This window comes from Eumetopias jubatus, unplaced genomic scaffold (assembly GCF_037043125.1).
Source record: "Eumetopias jubatus isolate StellerSeaLion01/CBP00866 unplaced genomic scaffold, mEumJub1_p1.0 scaffold_12, whole genome shotgun sequence".
Lineage (NCBI taxonomy): Eukaryota > Metazoa > Chordata > Mammalia > Carnivora > Otariidae > Eumetopias > Eumetopias jubatus.
In genome coordinates this window covers 5,160,575-5,178,422 of record NW_028274818.1, presented here as the reverse complement: position 1 = coordinate 5,178,422, position 17,848 = coordinate 5,160,575, and the positions used below count along the sequence as shown (strand labels likewise).

General features: G+C 40.5%; 1 protein-coding gene and 1 long non-coding RNA gene across 6 annotated transcripts in view; one reads left to right on the top strand and one right to left on the bottom strand.

The window, feature by feature from the left end:
• The first annotated feature begins 848 nt into the window (after window positions 1-848).
• Window positions 849-17,848, top strand: part of CD84 (CD84 molecule) — a 33,305-nt gene continuing 16,305 nt past the window's right edge. For 2 of the 5 annotated variants that reach the window (XM_028090902.2, XM_028090900.2), the window contains exons 1-2: window positions 849-1,003; window positions 17,480-17,827. In XM_028090902.2, coding sequence (XP_027946703.1) covers window positions 958-1,003; window positions 17,480-17,827 — 394 coding nt within the window. In that variant the 5' untranslated portion in view covers window positions 849-957. The remainder of the gene's footprint in view (window positions 1,004-17,479; window positions 17,828-17,848) is intronic. The other 3 variants (XM_028090903.2, XM_028090901.2, XM_028090904.2) reach the window with 3 other exon arrangements.
• Window positions 2,982-5,833, bottom strand: LOC148162721 (uncharacterized). Its single transcript, XR_015766521.1, has 3 exons — window positions 5,695-5,833; window positions 4,745-4,946; window positions 2,982-4,414 (listed from the first exon to the last, which is right to left on the bottom strand). It is a non-coding gene; the product is annotated as an uncharacterized LOC148162721 (long non-coding RNA).

Below are 17,848 nucleotides of genomic sequence, written 5' to 3'. Positions count from 1 at the left end.
ACACTTCTCAGTGGGAAAACCTTTACACAATCTTACTGCCCTTAGGTCTCAGAGGCCATGTCCTCAGCTTCCCCAACACTCCCTGAAATAGCTGGATTCAAATTTAAACTGCTTGGCTCCTGGGCCCAAATATTTATTCCCATCACCTCTCCCTGACACCTCACACATATACAAGGCCCCTATTATTCTTCTAACAGGGAGTGGAGGCCTCTACTAGAGAACAGTCTGTATTACATGTAGTTTAATCATAATATACTCATTATGTAATTAGTATACAATACACATAATAATTTATATAATCAACATAATTACATAATACAATTATATATAGTAGAATTGTATGTAATATAATTATATAACTGTAATTCTATAATGTGCGTTGCTACCATTTATTAGGTTCTTATTGTGTCAACACATTCTTCCTATTCCCTATCCCCCTACCACATTTCACCTAATAATGCTAACTTGCTCTTCAAGTCTGCCTCAGCTGGGCTGTCAGTTCCTTTAGAAAGCCTTTCTCACACTCTCCTTGCCTGGGTTAGAGTCCCCTGCTGCTCTCCCAGTTCCCTGTATTTCCTCTCTTGCAACACTTATCATACTATATGGGAATTGCCTATTTAATTGTTGATCTCCCCAACAAGAACATGAGCTCCATGAAAGGAGAGGGATCAGTTGCTTTGTTGCTTTGTATAGTGCCAGTTTGCAGAAGAATGCCTGGCATGCAGTAAGCATTCAATAAATATTTGCTGAATAAATAATTAATTAATGCTAGGCATTTTGTATTATATAATAGGAAAAAATTATCATCATAATACATAGACCAATGTTTCTCCAATCCGCTCACTCATACTTCCTTTCTTAGTGGTGGCTATAAACTGAGCAGGGAGCCTTACTTGCAACTGGCTTTTTGTTGGAGGAACGCCTTCTTGTTCACACAAGATTACAGCCTAGAAGGACATGGCTCAGCGCTACCTGTGGATCTGGCTCCTTTGCCTGCGAACCTGTGAGTTCTGACTCTTGTTGATGCCCTCCTAGTTTTCTATTAAGTTTTAGAAATTGTCCGTATGGAAGACATTGAAATGCCCTCTCCATCTATTTTAACAAGTACACCCTGGGTTTCAGAAAGTATCCAACTGTCTGGGGAGAGACTTAAGATCCAAACCTAACTGTTTTTCAGCTTTTGAGTTTATGTTTCTGAATCTTATCTGTGCCCACTCTGCAAACCCTTCTGCTCAGGAGAGTCAGCACTTGGTAGGCCCACCGAGAAAGCACAGCAAAAGAATATATCATCTAAAACCTTGAATAACTTAAAAGCATTTCTTTTTGGCTTTAGATTCTGGTGTATAGTTTTTGACAGAGATATGCCCTTCCAAATTATATTTCATTACTGTATCAGGTTAGAGTAATGCATATCTATAATTATCATTGTAAGATCTTCATTTCTATAAGCCCCCTTTATTTTCAAAGCACATTCAGAATTATTATTCTGATTCTATCCTTCAAAAACTCTCCAAAATAAATGAGGAAGAGATTGTTATCTCCATTTTACAATAAGTTAGTTCTCAAAAAAGAAATGGAGAACTTGAAACTTTGCTTTTCTTACTTACAGCTGAACAGTAAACTATAAGGACACATGGATACTGGTTGTTGTTAGTACGAAGAAAACTATGTAACATAACACAGCTCTGGGAGTGTTCTGTCTTTGCAGTCTCTCATTAAATCCAAACAATTACCTTCTGTATATAAAAATTGACTATGCTTGGCATTTCTTTTTTTTTTAAGATTTTATTTATTTACTTGTTTTTTTAAAGATTTTATTTATTCATTTGACAGAGAGAGAGAGAGAGAGCACAAGCAGGGGGAGCAGGAAGGAGAGGGAGAAGCAGACTCCCCACTGAGCAGGGAGCCCGATGTGGGGCTTGATCCCAGGGCCCCAAGATCATGACCTGAGCCAAAAGCAGACACTTAACTGACTGAGCCACCCAGGCACCCCTATGCTTGGCACTTCTAAATTTACTTATAGTCTCTCCTACTCACTCTGAAAAATTCACTAGCAAATTCCTGCTATGTGTTAGAACACAGAGAATCTAGTGGGTTGAGATTTCCTAAAAAGGTAGAATCAATACACCTTGGTCTCTCTGGTTCCCTTGACCACTTAAAGATGTGGCTCCTTTAATTTGAACTTCATGGAGATTGCAACGACTAAGCGGGACACCTTTTGGGGTCCTGTGCTAACCTCCCTGGCATGGTAGACAGAAAATGCAAGTAGATGGGGAAGAGAGTTGGATAGAAGCTAAGTGAAAAATCCAAGGATGTCCCCAATCTTCCAGAGAAGGGCTGGAGGGTGACATTTGATGTCACTTAATTTGCAAAACATTCTGCAATTTTTATGCCTATATTCTTGTGGGATTCACACTAAAGCTATTGAAGTAAGCAAAAATAGATATTATTAATCCCATTACACACAGAAAAAGTATAAACTAAGACTCAAACAATTCACCTGAAATTTCACAACCTGATATTCGTAAAGTTGGAAAGGGATGTTGGTTCCTCTAATCCCAAGGCTAGAGTTCTTTCTGCTCCACTCTTCTTGGCTTCCTCTCATTGGGTTTTCAATTTCTTGAGGCTCTTTAAAGTGTCAGTGTGTGCAGATTTAATGTGATCCTTATTAAAATACTAACAGCATTTTTTCACAGAACTAAAACAAACAACCCTAAAATTTGTATTGAACCACAAAAGACCCTGAATAGCCAAAGCAATCCTGAAAAATAAAATAAAATAAAACTGGAGGCATCACGATCCCAGATGTCAAGATATACTACAAAGCTGTAATAATCAAAATAGTACGACACTGGCACAAAAATAGACACATAGATCAATGGAACAGAATAGAGAGCCCAGAAATAAATCTATGATTATATGGTCAATTAATCTTCAACAAAGGAGGCAAGAATATGCAATGGGAAAAAGACAGTCTCTTCAACAAATGATCTTGGGAAAACTGGACAGCTACATGCAAAACAATGAAACAGGACCATTTTCTTACACCATACACAAAAATAAACTCAAAATGGATTAAAGACCTAAATATGAGACTTGAAACCATAAAAATCCTGGAAGAGAGCACAGCCAATTAATTTCTCTATAACACTGGTCCTAGCAACCTTTTTCTAGATATGTCTCCTGAGGCACAGGCAACAAAAACAAAAATAAACTATTGGGACTACACCAAAATAAAAGCCTTCTGCACAGTGAAGGAAACAATCAATAAAATTAAATGACAACCTACTGAATGGGAGAAGTTGGTGATAAGAAAGTTGGGGCACCTGGGTGGCTGAGTCGATTAAATGGCCAAATGACATGTCCAATAGAATTCCTCTGAAATCACTGAAATAAGAGCAGTCTGAGTATGCAAACTCATGACTCGTCCACGTTGGAAAAGTTTTCTCAAAGAACCAAGACTCACAGTCATATGCTCCAAATTCCGCTTTCTCACCCTTACTTGTGACTATGATTCTGACTACTTCTGCAAGGGTCTAGCCACCCACCCTCTAGGGTGGAAGATGGAAGAATCCACCACTTTTGCTCCATGCCCATTGTCTTCTATATGTTCTTTCTCACACTCTTTTAATTCTTCCTTTTCTCTACACTTTTCTTGCTTCAGTTTCTTCAACCTTTCGCCTGGCTCCCATTTCCTATCCCCCAGCAATAATAGTAATAGCTAACCATTTATGGAGCAATCATGACATGTTTGGCATTTCTCTAAGTAGTCATATTTATTTATTATTTACCTTAATCCTCACAATATTGTATGAGATGAGCACTATCAATACCCCAGTTTTACAGATGAAACACAGAAAACTAGAGGTCGTTTAGCCAAAAAGTGGAGGAAATAGGATTTGAACTCCAATGTCGTTAAACTTAACCACTGAACAAGGCTGCCTTTGCCTTTGATGCCCTTGATGCTGAAATGGAATGGAAATACTGCCCCTATTATTGATCATGATCATCTTTTGGGATTTGTCAGTGGAGAGTGGTGATTTATTCCCATAAAGACAGAATCATTCAGGCAGAGAATGGGACTGGTGGGCAGGTCTTTGCCAATCACAGAAGTTTAAGCAGGCCACTGAAGCAGAATATCCAAGGAAATGAGCATATCCAGACATGGTTCAAGTATTAGTCATATCAATATGATGTGAGTGGATTTGAATTAGTTTTTTTCAAAATAAACAAAGGTCCAATATCAACAAGGTCTTGATGTCCTGTTGAATGTATAGCACAGTAGAAGGATTCCAGAAGTCAATACTGAGAAGTCCAAGAGGTGAGTGGGCCCACCTGGATATCTGTCCACAGATAAGTAGGTCCTGGCCATCGTCCTGGGGGTTAGACACAGGATTTCATGGCTGGAGGGGTCCTGGTGAGATCCAATTTGCTATTAGTCCAAAGTCCTTGTAGAGAGGGCCTTTGAAGGCAGCTATGCTCACCACTATACCACCAATGCTGCACTAGAGAGGGCCTTTGAGATAAAAATAAAGCCTCTGTTCTAGAAAGAGGTTTGAGCAGACTATTACTGCAGACATTCAGAAAGGTCTCAAAAGCAGAAGCCCAGATATAGAAATGGAAAAATATGTGTGGGGGAAACTGGATATCAAGACATCAGCTCAAAAATCCTGTTTCCAAATAGAGGCTGGGAAAGAGCATCAATGTGCAAACACAAGACTTGTAGGAGGCAGTAGAGACCTACCTCGGCAGCCTGGTGCACTGAAGCAGGCCTGGAGATCAGCATGGTGACTGACCAAGCAGCCAGCATGCTTTCACAAGAGCTCCAAGTTTCAGTGGTAGACATAGGCCAGTCATGTGTTTCCTGAATCAAATCTTTCTTGTCTTGAACCTTAGAGAGGAATGAACCTGCAAGTTTGGGATTACTAGGCTCACCTGTGTGGAAGCTGGAAAAGAAAGAGGTATGAGCAATCAGTTGGGATGTTGGTGGCGCTATGTACCCATATTTTCTTTGTTATACTCAATTTTTGATTATACACCAATAGAGGGAAATAGTGGCTGGCCAGGATCCCATTTCGGTTTTGAGAATTTGTGTGTGCATTTGTTTTTGTTTTGAAGAAACGGATTCAAGTCAACCCAGATCTCAAAAAAGGTGATAAGAAAGTTGGGGCTTCTGGGTGGTTGAGTCTGTTAAATGATCACCTGTTGATTTCAGCTCGTCATGATCTCAGGGTCCTGGGATCGAACCCCACATTGTGCTCTGCACTCAGCAGGGAATCTGCTTCAGGATTCTCTCTCTCCCTCTGCCCCTTCCCCCCCAATAAATAAATAAATCTTTAGGGAAAAAAAGAAAGTAAAAAAATCTAGTAGACATTAGTATACTATTGTGTGGAGGTGGTAGGTTCCTTTACTTAAACCCTTGTGACCAAGGACTTTCCACCCTCACAGAGAATGACACAAAACTGGCTACTCAACCCTTTGCTTCCTCTTTGTCCGTTACTTGCCTTCACTCAGCGTAACGCACTGTAACCCATTCTGTCCTGACGGGTGCAGGGTGCAGTCATCTCCAGCTGCCCTTCTGTGCCTGCTGTATTTAGGGAGGTCATTCCCCTCACTTATTGATCTAGGAGGCAGTGGGTGGAAGGAGAGGTGGGGATGGTTAGCTAGTGCCCTCAAAGCACAAGAAGCACTTACTTGAAGGATCCTAAAGAAGTCGGGAGAGGGCAATGGTTCAGGTGGCTGTTAGCAGCAACATGCTCTTCCTCATCTCTGCTCTCGGTTTCAGCTCCCTGCTCAGAAATCTGGTGCTCCGACTTTCCTTTTTCCCTTCAGAGTTCACTGGGGTATTATTTTCATCTCTCTAACCACGGGTCTTTGTTTTATATAACACACACGTAAAAGTGCCTAGTATATGCCAGACACTGTTCTAAGAAATTTACAAATGTTAACTCCTTTAACTCTCATAACACGTCTATGAGGTAAGTGCCATTATTAGCTTCATTTTAAAACTGATAAAACGGAGCACAGAGAGGTTGCTAACTTTCCCAAGGTCCCAAGCTCACACAGTCAGGGTCTTCTTCACTAAGTGAACACCCAAGCCCACACCCTAGGGTTCCAGCTTTTTTTCTGCCTTTGCTTCTCCTCTAGTGTTGTCTTTCTCACCCCTCCCTTCTGTGGTCTGGTATGTGGAAGTCAGGAAATCACAGTCACTGGGACATGTTGTGAGAGTGGGTCACTTTGGGGCACCTGGGTGGCTCAGTCGTTAAGCATCTGCCTTCAGCTCAGGTCATGGTCCCAGGGTCCTGGGGTTAAGCCCCTCATCGGGCTCCCTGCTTAGTGGGAGGCCTGCTTCTCCCTCTCCCACTGCCCCCTGCTTGTGTTCCCTCTCTCACTGTGTCTCTCTCTGTCAAATAAATAAATAAAATCTTTAAAAAATAAAAAGAGTGGGTCACCTCTTCCTCACTGGCCTCCCAAGGTTGCTCAACAACCCCTTCATCCCCTTAATCAATGTCTTGTTGACCCTCTAGAATGTTCCTTATAGTAGCATTTCCTCAAAATTTTTATATTTATCATTTATATGTGTCAGGCATTGTGCTAACTGCACGGCCTCATAATTGTATTTAATAATTATCCACATTTGAGAGGTGAAGAACCTGAGGATCAGAGAATTTCAGTAATTTTCTCAAAATAGCATAGCTAGGTTCAAATATACCTGGATTCAACACCTGTGCTCCTCATCTTTACACTCCTACCTAGTCCCACCCTCACCTCTTCACTCTTAGCAGAGAGCCTCACCTTCTACATTACTAAAGAGATGCGGGTCCTCAAGCATGACTATCTTCTATTTTATCCTCTCTACTCCAGAATGTCCACTGTGTATTAAGCACCTCTAGTTGTCCTCAAACAATTCTATGAGATGGGTATTATTACATCCCGTCTTGTAGTAAAGTAAGATAAGGACCTCAGTAAATATCAGGGGTTGAACTTGAGCACAGGCCACCTGACTCAAACCTGTGTTCCCTCACCTCACCAAGCAGCCTTTCTTCTATCCCCATCCCCAACAATACCTCAAAATACTCTGTCCTTTCACTCATCATCTCTTTTTCCCCTTCCACTTCAGATGAGGCATGACTCTCTTCTGATTGAAAATCTATGCCTTCCACTTCCTGCCTCCATCCTTTGTTCCATGACAAACATTAGTGGTCTGTGTCCCTGTAGTGTCCTGGGTCTGGGGATTTTAAGTTACTGTCCCTGGACTCAAGTCATTCACAGTGCTCAGAAACAGACACACAGGTTCATGACTACCACATAACATAGCAAGTACCACGAAGGAAAAACAGAGCTCCAGAGAGCCCATGAGTAGGAGCACCTAACCTAGAGCAGGGCTGATCAGGGAAATTTCTACATGGTCTTCTTCCCTACCACCTACCCCAACTAACCTCTTCTGTCTCTCTATCTCTCAGGTAAAATTGGTATATAACAGTATGTAAGTTTCAGGTGTACAACACTATAATTTGACATCTGTATACTCTACAAAATGATCACCACCAAAAGTCTAGTTACGGTCAATCACCATATGGTTGACCTTCACCCATTTTGCCCACCCACCCTCCAACCTGTCCTGGTAACCATCAATCTGTTCTCTGTACTTATGAGTTTGTTTTTGTAGTATTTTTTTTTTTTTGGATTCTGCATTTGAGTGAAATCATATGGTATTTGTCTTTCTCTGACTTATTTCACTCAGCATAATACCCTCAAGGTCCATCGGCTGCAAATGGCAAGATGTAATTCTTCTTTATGGATGAATAGTATTCCATTATATATATATTCCATTATATGTAATATATTATATATATATTCCAGTGTGTGTGTGTGTGTGTGTGTGTGTGTGTGTGTGTACCACATCTGCCTTATCCATTCATCCATTGGTGAACAATTAGATTATTTCCCTATCTTGGCTATTGTAAATAATGCTGCAATGAACATAGGGGTGTATATATCTTTTTGAATTAGTGTTTTCATATTCTTCAGCTAAGTACCCACAAGTGGAATAGCTGGATCATAGGGTAGTTCTATTCTTAATTTTTTGAAGAATCTCCATACTGTTTTCCATAGTGACTGCACCAACTTACATTCCCACCAGCAGTGTATGAGGGTTCCCTTTCTCTTTATTTCTCCAGTACATGGTATTTTTTGTCTTTTTGATAATAGTCGTTCTAACAGGTATACGATGATATCTTATTGTGGTTTTGATGTGCTTTCCCCTGATGATTAGTGATGTTGAACATCTTTTCATGTGTTTATGGCCATCTATATGTCTTCTTTGGAAAAGTATCTATTCAGATCCTCTGACCATTTTTTAGTCAGGTCATTAGTTTTTTCATTGTTGAGTTGTATGAGTTCTTTGTATATACTGGATATTAACTCCTTATCGGATATATGATTTGTAAATATCTTCTCCTGTTCAGTGGGTTCCCTTTTTGTTTTGATGATGGTTTCCTTCACTGTGCAGAAGATTTTTAATTTGATGTTGTCCCAGTTGTTTATTTTTCCTTTTGTTTCCTTTGTTTTTAGTGTTAGATCTACAAATGCATCACTCAGATTGATGGAACTTGCTGCCTATGTTTTCTTCTAGGAGTTTTATGGTTTCAGGTCTTACATTCAAGTCTTCAATCCATTTTGAGTTCCTCTTTGTTTACAGTATAAAATAACAGTCTAGTTTTATTCTTTTGCATGTGGCTGTCCAGTTTTCCCAGCACCATTTATTGAAGAGACCGTCCTTTCCCCCTTAGATGTCCTTGGTTTCTCTCTCATAAATTAATTGTCCATAAATATGCAGGAAATCTCTTCTGTTTTAAGACAAAATCAAGTAAATTAGTTTTACTGGCCTCTCTAGCTACCATTCTATTTCATCCCCTTTCTTTCACTATCAAGATTTTCCACTTACTTAGCACTTATTCTATTCTCAATCCTCTAGACTCTGGCCTCCATTCAAATCATCTTACTTGCACCATATTCTCAAGGGCCATCAATAACCTCCTAATGGACAAACCTAGAGTCCATTTTCAGTCTTTATTCCACTTGAACCCTCTGAATCACTAAACATCCATGACAACCCCCTTCTTGAGACCCTTTCTTCTCTTGGATTCCATGATATTGTCCACTACTGGTGCCTCTCTTGTCACTTGTTCTATTTAGTTTCTTTCGATAGTGCCTCCCTATGACTGTTCACGAAGCAGCCTTGGATTTTAGCCTTGCTCTTCCTGAATAACTCACCTCTCCCTCCATCACCTCCTCTCTGCGGATGATTCCTAACCTACTTAGATTTCAGTTCAATGGCAAGTGACAGTTTTCAAAAATAAGAGTGGCCTAAAGAAGAAAGAAGTTTATTTCTTGCTCATGTGAAAAAGTCTGGAGTCAGCAGTTCCATTGGTTGAACAAGGTAGTGAGGGATACATACATTTTCAGTCTTCCAGCTCCACCATTTTCAGTACTTGGCTTCCTCTTCTTGATCCAAAATGTATGTCTGAGATGCAGCTCTCATAGCATTCCAGCCTGCAAGAAGCAAGGAAGAGATGAAGAAAGCAAAATGCCCTCTTCTTAAAGACACAACATTCATATACAGCTCTTGCACTTTCATCCCATTGACCTGAACTTAGTCATATAACCAAAGTTAGCTAGCAGAGAACTGGACAATGTAGTTTTTATCCTGGGTGACCATATCCCCTGCTAAAAATTAGGCATTCTCTTACTAAGAATAAAGGAGAGAACAAACATTAGGAAATAACTGGCAGATTCTGCCACAACCCCCAAGCAATACTTTCTGCCCATTCTCTTTCTTTATCTTTCATCCTTCCAACTACTTACCAAGCACCTACATTTTATTATAGTACTTACATTATCTTACAGCACCTAGAAGAATAAATATTGGGGTAGCTTGATACGGAGATTCTTTTTTATTTTTTATTTTATTTTACTTTTTAAAAAGATTTTATTTATTTATTTGACAGAGAGAGAGACAGCGAGAGAGGGAACACAAGCAGGGGGAGTGGGAGAGGGAGAAGCAGGCTTCCCGCTGAGCAGGGAGCCCGATGCAGGGTTCAATTCCAGGACCCTGGGGATCATGACCTGAGCTAAAGGCAGACACTTAACGACTGAGCCACCCAGGCACCCCCAGAGATTCTTTTTTAAAACCTAAAGTCTTACTAATAAAGTCCATCAAGTGGAGTGGTATGTAAAACTATCTTTCTGGGCTTTACTTGAATTAGCCCTTAATAATGGCTCTTTATGCATTCTTCAGTATGGTCCTGGAACCCCCCGGGCCATCATAGGGGTGGCCTAGGAAGTCCTAAATGGCATGTACCAGTTACAAGGATGATGATGAAGAAAATGAAGAGCATGAGAATCATCGTCATTATCAACTTCAGAAACAACTAACATGTATGGTGCCTTAATGTTACAGGACATTCCACTCATATTATATGATTTGCTGGTCACTAATTAGATAGAGCAAACTTTATGGTTATTGTTTCCATTCTATGGATGAAGTGACTGGGACTCAGAAAGGCTTTGTGGCTTTATGAAAGTTGCCCAGCTTTTAAGCAGAAGTGCAAGCACCTACATCACCAGGCTCCTTGTCTTTCCAGCCACCTGACTCAGACCACAATCAGAGTGCCTGGAGGTGACTGAGTCTGCATCTTGTGCATTGGTGAGTCCTAGGCCTTTCTTCAGCAGCCCAGGATTCTCACCAACAACACAAGCTGCAAGAATAGCAGTAGAACTTTCCCCAGTTTGACCTACTTGCCACTGCTCCTATCTCCTCGCCCTTTGATGCACCAGCATCACTTCCTGAATGACTTGCTATGGGGGATAAGTCAAAAACAACATGACAGATGCTCCACGTTGTGGCCGCCAAACTGCCATGAACCTTAGGAAGTTCTGTTTTCACAAATCGCCTACACACTTCCTGGGGCTTGAGGAGAGAATCCACATCCGCTTCACACATTTAACTTGAATCTACAGAGCAGAATGACGGTTAGGTGCCAGGGTCTGACTTTTAAAAAGCCCCACAAGACATGGACTATCTGGCACCAGGATCAGCTGTCTAATTGGCAGAAGCCAGTACAACATGAAAAAGGGGGGGGGGGTCCTTGTTCAAACAATAGTAAGACTTTCAAGGTGGCGCCGCTGCATTACAGCACACTCAGAGTCCTTCTGAGCTCAAGTCTCCATGCACCTGCACAGGTTGAGAGGGACTCAGGCTGGCACACACCAAGTGCCCCTCTACCACACCCCGTCGGCCCAATGGAACAGTTCATCTGGAGAGAATTAATGCTCAAGAAGCTGGATTTTGGTAAACTAAGACTCTTGCCACTGAAGGCGGCCTTAGTCTCTCCTGTTCACTCAAGAGTTTGTTTCTTTTGCTCTTACCATTTGGCACTCATCATCAGATTGTGCTATTTTTTACTTACATACACATCTGTCTTATTCTCTAGGCTGTGAGCTCCTCAGCACTGCAACCACATCCTATTCTTCCCTGAGTCCCTAACACAGCATCGGGCACAATGTTAGCACTTAACAAATGTCTGTAGATGAGGGTTCTTAGTCTCCCCCTCCCCCATGACCCTGTTACATCTTCTTCTGTACTTAACGCCCCCAACTAAGTCATCATGTCTCGCCTGGGATGGTCCTCCTAAGGCAAAATCTTGGTTGGTCTGAAAAGAAAGAGGTTTGTATTAGCAATCCGTGGGCTCATTCAAGGGTTACTGGGCCGGAGGGCAAGGGCGGCCATTTTATAATTATATTGCCTTTCATTTTACAAACCAGGTATTAAATCAGTTTACCTTCATAAGGTGAAAGAGGAGAAGAGAGAAAAAGAATAAACCTCTCATTTCCCCCCACATTAGATTTTAAAAGCATTCATCCTTCAGCTTTTACTAGAAAGTGTTTCTGGATTCCCCAGAACAGGTCAAATCCCCTTGCTATTCTTTCTCAAAGCACCATAATACTTATACAGTTGACCTTGAATAATGCAGGAGTTGGTGGTGCTGACCCCTCATGCACTTGAAAATCCATGTATAATTTTTAGCTTCCCCAAAACTTTACTAATAGCCTATTGTTGACCAGAAGCCTTACAGATAACAAATAGTTAATTAACACATATTTTGTATGTTTTATTGTGTTACATACCTTATTCTTACAATAAAGTAAACTAGAGAAAAGAAAATATTATTAAGAAAATCATAAAGAAGAGAAAACACATTGGCAGGACTGTACCGTATTTATGGAAAAAATTCATTTATGTGGACCCACAGGGTTCAAATCTGTGTTGTTCAAGAGTCAACTATATATTTTGTGTCTGTGCATCTGTGGTTATCCAATCAACATGGATCTCTTCCTTTAACTGTTAAGTTCCTGAGAACAGGAACTTTATATCAATTTTTACTCACCACTGTATCTCCCCCAGCTCTTTACATCACACTTAAAAGAGTAGATGCTCAGCAAACGTTTGTATCAGAAATTTGATTAATAATTACCTGCCGTAGTATCTGGGACAAAGCTGACCTTGAATAAATCCATGCATTCATTCATAAATGTATGAATGAATACATGAATTTTGCTTACTTCTGAAGTGTTCCAAGAGATTCTAGGCAACACATAAGTGAATTCCATTTATTAATTCATTCCACAAATATTTACTAAGCACCCAGTACATGTCATGTACTTGTCTAGAGGCTGGAGATAGAGTAGTGAACAAAAAAACCTCCCCAAATCACCAACTTGGGAAATATTTACTCCAGAACTTCTAAAGCACTCTCTGCCTCTATCTTCTGGGATTAAAGGCATAAATGTAGCTTTCTTCTTGCAAAGACTATAGCAGCCAGGCACTTGTCCCAGCTCTTCCATCACTTGGCAATATGATCTTGGGAAAGAAAGACACTTAATTCTCAAAACTTCTGGAGGTGTATGGTCTTCATCCCTCAAATCCCTTAGACCTTTCAGTCTGTAAGTATAGATAAATGTTTTTAATGAAATAGATCCCTTGAAATTCACTGGAAATTCTGTTTTTGAATGAAAATCTCTTAGAAAATTTAGCCATCATAACATATTATATGTAGAGTAGAATACCAAAAACAAAAACAAAAACGAAAAACTCCTCCAAAGGTTGGATGAGCTGCATCCGGGCAGCTCTTCAGGGAGGCTCAAGCCTGGGGAGAAAGGAGACTTTATTTTTTTTTCTTTAATGTTTTTTATTGTTATGTTAATCACCATACATTACATCATTAGTTTTTGATGTAGTGTTCCATGATTCATTGTTTGTGCATAATACCCAGTGCTCCACGCAGAACGTGCCTTCTTTAATACCCATCACCAGGCTAACCCATCCCCCACCCCCTCCCCTCTAGAACCCTCAGTTTGTTTTTCAGAGTCCATCGTCTCTCATGGTTCATCTCCCCTCTGATTTACCCCCCTTCATTCTTCTCCTCCTGCTATCTTCTTCTTTGTTTTTCTCTTCACATATATTGCATTATTTGTTTCAGAGGTACAGATCTGTGATTCAACAGTCTTGCACAATTCACAGCACTCACCATAGCACATACCCTCCCCAATGTCTATCACCCAGCCACCCCATCCCTCCCACCCCCCACCACTCCAGCAACCCTCAGTTTGTTTCCTGAGATTAAGAATTCCTCATATCAGTGAGGTCATATGATACATGTCTTGCTCTGATTGACTTATTTCACTCAGCATAACACCCTCCAGTTCCATCCACGTCGTTGCAAATGGCAAGATCTCATTCTTTTTGATGGCTGCATAATATTCCATTGTGTATATATACCACCTCTTCTTTATCCATTCATCTGTCAATGGACATCTTGGCTCTTTCCACAGTTTGGCTATTGTGGACATTGCTGCTATAAACATTGGGGTGCACGTACCCCTTCGGATCCCTACATTTGTATCTTTGTGGTAAATACCCAGTAGTGCAATTGCTGGATCGTATGGTAGCTCTATTTTCAACTGTTTGAGGAACCTCCATACTGTATCCAGAGTGGCTGCACCAGCTTGCGTTCCTACCAACAGTGTGGGAGGGTTCCCCTTTCTCCTCATCCTTGCCAACATCTGTCATTTCTTGACTTGTTAATTTTAGCCATTCTGACTGGTGTGAGGTGGTATCTCACTGAGGTTTTGATTTGGATTTCTCTGATGCCGAGCGATGTTGAGCACTTTTTCATGTGCCTGTTGGCCATTTGGATGTCTTCTTTGGAAAAATGTCTGTTCATGTCTTCTGCCCATTTCTTGATTGGATTATTTGCTCTTTGGGTGTTGAGTTTGATAAGTTCTTTATAGATTTAGGATACTGGCTCTCTATCTGATATGTCATTTGCAAATATTTTCTCCCATTCTGTCGGTTGTCTTTTGGTTTTGTTGACTGTGTCTTTTGCTGTGCAGAAGCTTTTTATCTTGATGAAGTCCCAATAGTTCCTTTTTGCCCTGGCTTCCCTTGCCTTTGGCGATGTTTCTAGGAAGAAGTTGCTGCAGCTGAGGTCAAAGAGGTTGCTGCCTACGTTCTCCTTTAGGATTTTGATGGAGTCCTGTCTCACGTTTAGGTCTTTCAACCATCTGGAGTCTATTTTTGTGTGTGGTGTAAGGAAATGGTCCAGTTTCATTCTTCTGCATGTGACTGTCCAATTTTCCCAACACCATTTGTTGAAGAGACTGTCTTTTTTCCACTGGACATTCTTTCCTGCTTTGTCAAAGATGAGTTGACCATAGAGTTGAGGGTCCATTTCTGGGCTCTCTATTCTGTTCCATTGATCTATGTGTCTGTTTTTGTGCCAGTACCATACTGTCTTGATGATGACAGCTTTGTAATAGAGCTGGAAGTCCGGAATTGTGATGCCGCCAGCTTTGCTTTGCTTTTTCAACATTGCTCTGGCTATTCGGGGTCTTTTCTGGTTCCATACAAATTTTAGGATTATTTGTTCCATTTCTTTGAAAAAAGTGGATGGTATTTTGATGGGGATTGCATTGAATGTGTAGATTGCTCTAGGTAGCATTGACATCTTCACAATGTTTGTTCTTCCAATCCACGAGCATGGAACGTTTTTCCATTTCTGTGTGTCTTCCTCAATTTCTTTCATGAGTATTTTATAGTTTTCTGAGTACAGATCCTTTGCCTCTTTGGTTCGATTTATTCCTAGGTATCTTATGGTTTTGGGTGCCATTGTAAATGGGATCGACTCCTTAATTTGTCTCTCTTCTGTCTTGTTGTTGGTGTATAGGAATGCCACTGATTTCTGTGCATTGATTTTATATCCTGACAGTTTCCTGAATTCCTGTATGAGTTCTAGCAGTTTTGGGGTGGAGTCTTTTGGGTTTTCCACATACAGTATCATATCATCTGCAAAGAGTGAGAGTTTGACTTCCTCTTTTCCGATTTGGATGCCTTTGATTTCTTTTTGTTGTCTGATTGCTGTGGCTAGGACTTCTAATACTATGTTGAATAGCAGTGGTGAGAGTGGACATCCCTGCCGCGTTCCTGACCTTAGGGGGAAAGCTCTCAGCTTTTCCCCATTGAGAATGATATTGGCTGTAGGTTTTTCATAGATGGCTTTTATGATATTGAGGTATGTACCCTCTATCTCTATACTCTGAAGAGTTTTGATCAAGAAAGGTTGTTGTACTTTGTCAAATGTTTTTTCTGCATCTATTGAGAGGATCATATGATTCTTGTTCTTTCTTTTGTTAATGTATTGTATCACGTTGATTGATTTGCGGATGTTGAACCAACCTTGCAGCCCAGGGATAAATCCCACTTGATCATGGTGAATAATCCTTTTAATGTACTGTTGGATCCTATCGGCTAGTATTTTGGTGAGAATTTTTGCATCCATGGTCATCAAGGATATTGGTCTGTAATTCTCCTTTTTGATGGGGTCTTTGTCTGGTTTGGGGATCAAGGTAATGGTGGCCTCATAAAATGAGTTTGGAAGTTCTCCTTCCATTTCTATTTTTTGGAACACTTTCAGGAGGACAGGTATTAATTCTTCTTTAAATGTCTGATAGAATTCCCCTGGGAAGCCATCTGGCCCTGGGCTTTTGTTTGTTGGGAGATTTTTGATGACTGCTTCAATTTCCTTCGTGGTTATAGGTCTGTTCAGGTTTTCTATTTCTTCCTGGTTCAGTTTTGGTAGTTGATACATCTCTAGGAATGCATCCATCTCTTCCAGGTTATCTAATTTGCTGGCATAGAGTTGCTCATAATATGTTCTTATAATTGTTTGTATTTCTTTGGTCTTGGTTGTGATCTTTCCTCTTTCATTCATGATTTTGTTGATTTGGGTCATTTCTCTTTTCTTTTTGATAAGTCTGGCCAGGGGTTTATCAATTTTGTTAATTCTTTCCGAGAACCAGCTCCTAGTTTCATTGATCTGTTCTACTGTTCCTCTGGTTTCTATTTCATTGATTTCTGCTCTGATCTTTATGATTTCTCTTCTCCTGCTGGGTTTAGGCTTTATTTGCTGTTCTTTCTCCAGCTCCTTTAGGTGTAGGGTTAGGTTGTGTATTTGAGACCTTTCTTGTTTCTTGAGAAAGGCTTGTATTGCTACATACTTTCCTCTTAGGACTGCCTTTGCTGTATCCCAAAGATTTTGAACAGTTGTGTTTTCATTTTCATTGGTTTCCATGAATTTTTTTGAATTCTTCTTTAATTTCCTGGTTGACCCATTCATTCTTTAGTAGGATGGTCTTTAGCCTCCATGTATTTGAGCTCTTTCTGACTTTCCTCTTGTGATTGAGTTCTAGTTTCAAAGCATTGTGGTCTGAAAATATGCAGGGAATAATCCCAATCTTCTGGTACCGGTTGAGACCTGATTTGTGACCTAGGATATGATCTATTCTGGAGAATGTTCCATGGGCACTAGAGAAGACTGTGTATTCCGTTGCTTTGGGTTGGAATGCTCTGAATATGTCTTTGAAGTCCATTTGGTCCAGTGTATCATTTAAAGTCTTTATTTCCTTGTTGATCTTTTGCTTAGAAGATCTGCCCATTTCAGTGAGTGGGGTGTTAAAGTCCCCCACTACTATTGTATTGTTGTCAATGTGTTTCTTTGCTTTTGTTATTAATTGCCTTATATAATTGGCTGCTCCCATGTTTGGGGCATAGATATTTACAATTGTTAGATCTTCTTGTTGTATAGACCCTTTAAGTAGGATATAGTGTCCTTCTTCATCTCTTATTATAGTCTTTGTTTTAAAATCTAATTTGTCTGATATAAGGATTGCCACCCCAGCTTTCTTTTGGTGTCCATTAACATGGTAGATGATTTTCCACCCCCTCACTTTCGATGTGGGGGTGTCTTTGGGTCTAAAATGAGTCTCTTGCAGACAGCATATCCATGGGTCTTGTTGAGATAGGAGACTTTAAAAGGTGTAACAGTGAAATGGCTATATGGTTTTCTATTTATGTTCCCAGGTCTGGAAGCAGAAGGAAGTGACACAGACGTCTTCATGGTGATTGGGATTCTGGGGGAGTCTGTTACTTTCCCCTTAAATATTGAAAAATCACAGCAGGTTGTCAACATTGTTTGGAACTCTGAAACATCTGTTGCTTTTGTAACGCCAGGAGACTCAGGAACAGCACCCAAAGTTACTGTGACCCACCAAAATTATAATGACCGAATAAATGTCTCATGTAAGAACTACAACCTGGAGATCAGTAATTTGAGGATGGAAGACTCAGGCATCTACAAAGCCGACATAAATACAAAGATCCTTGAAGGGATGATCACCACCACCAGGCGCTACAACCTTCAGGTCTTCCGTAAGTTGTGGGAGGGTAAAG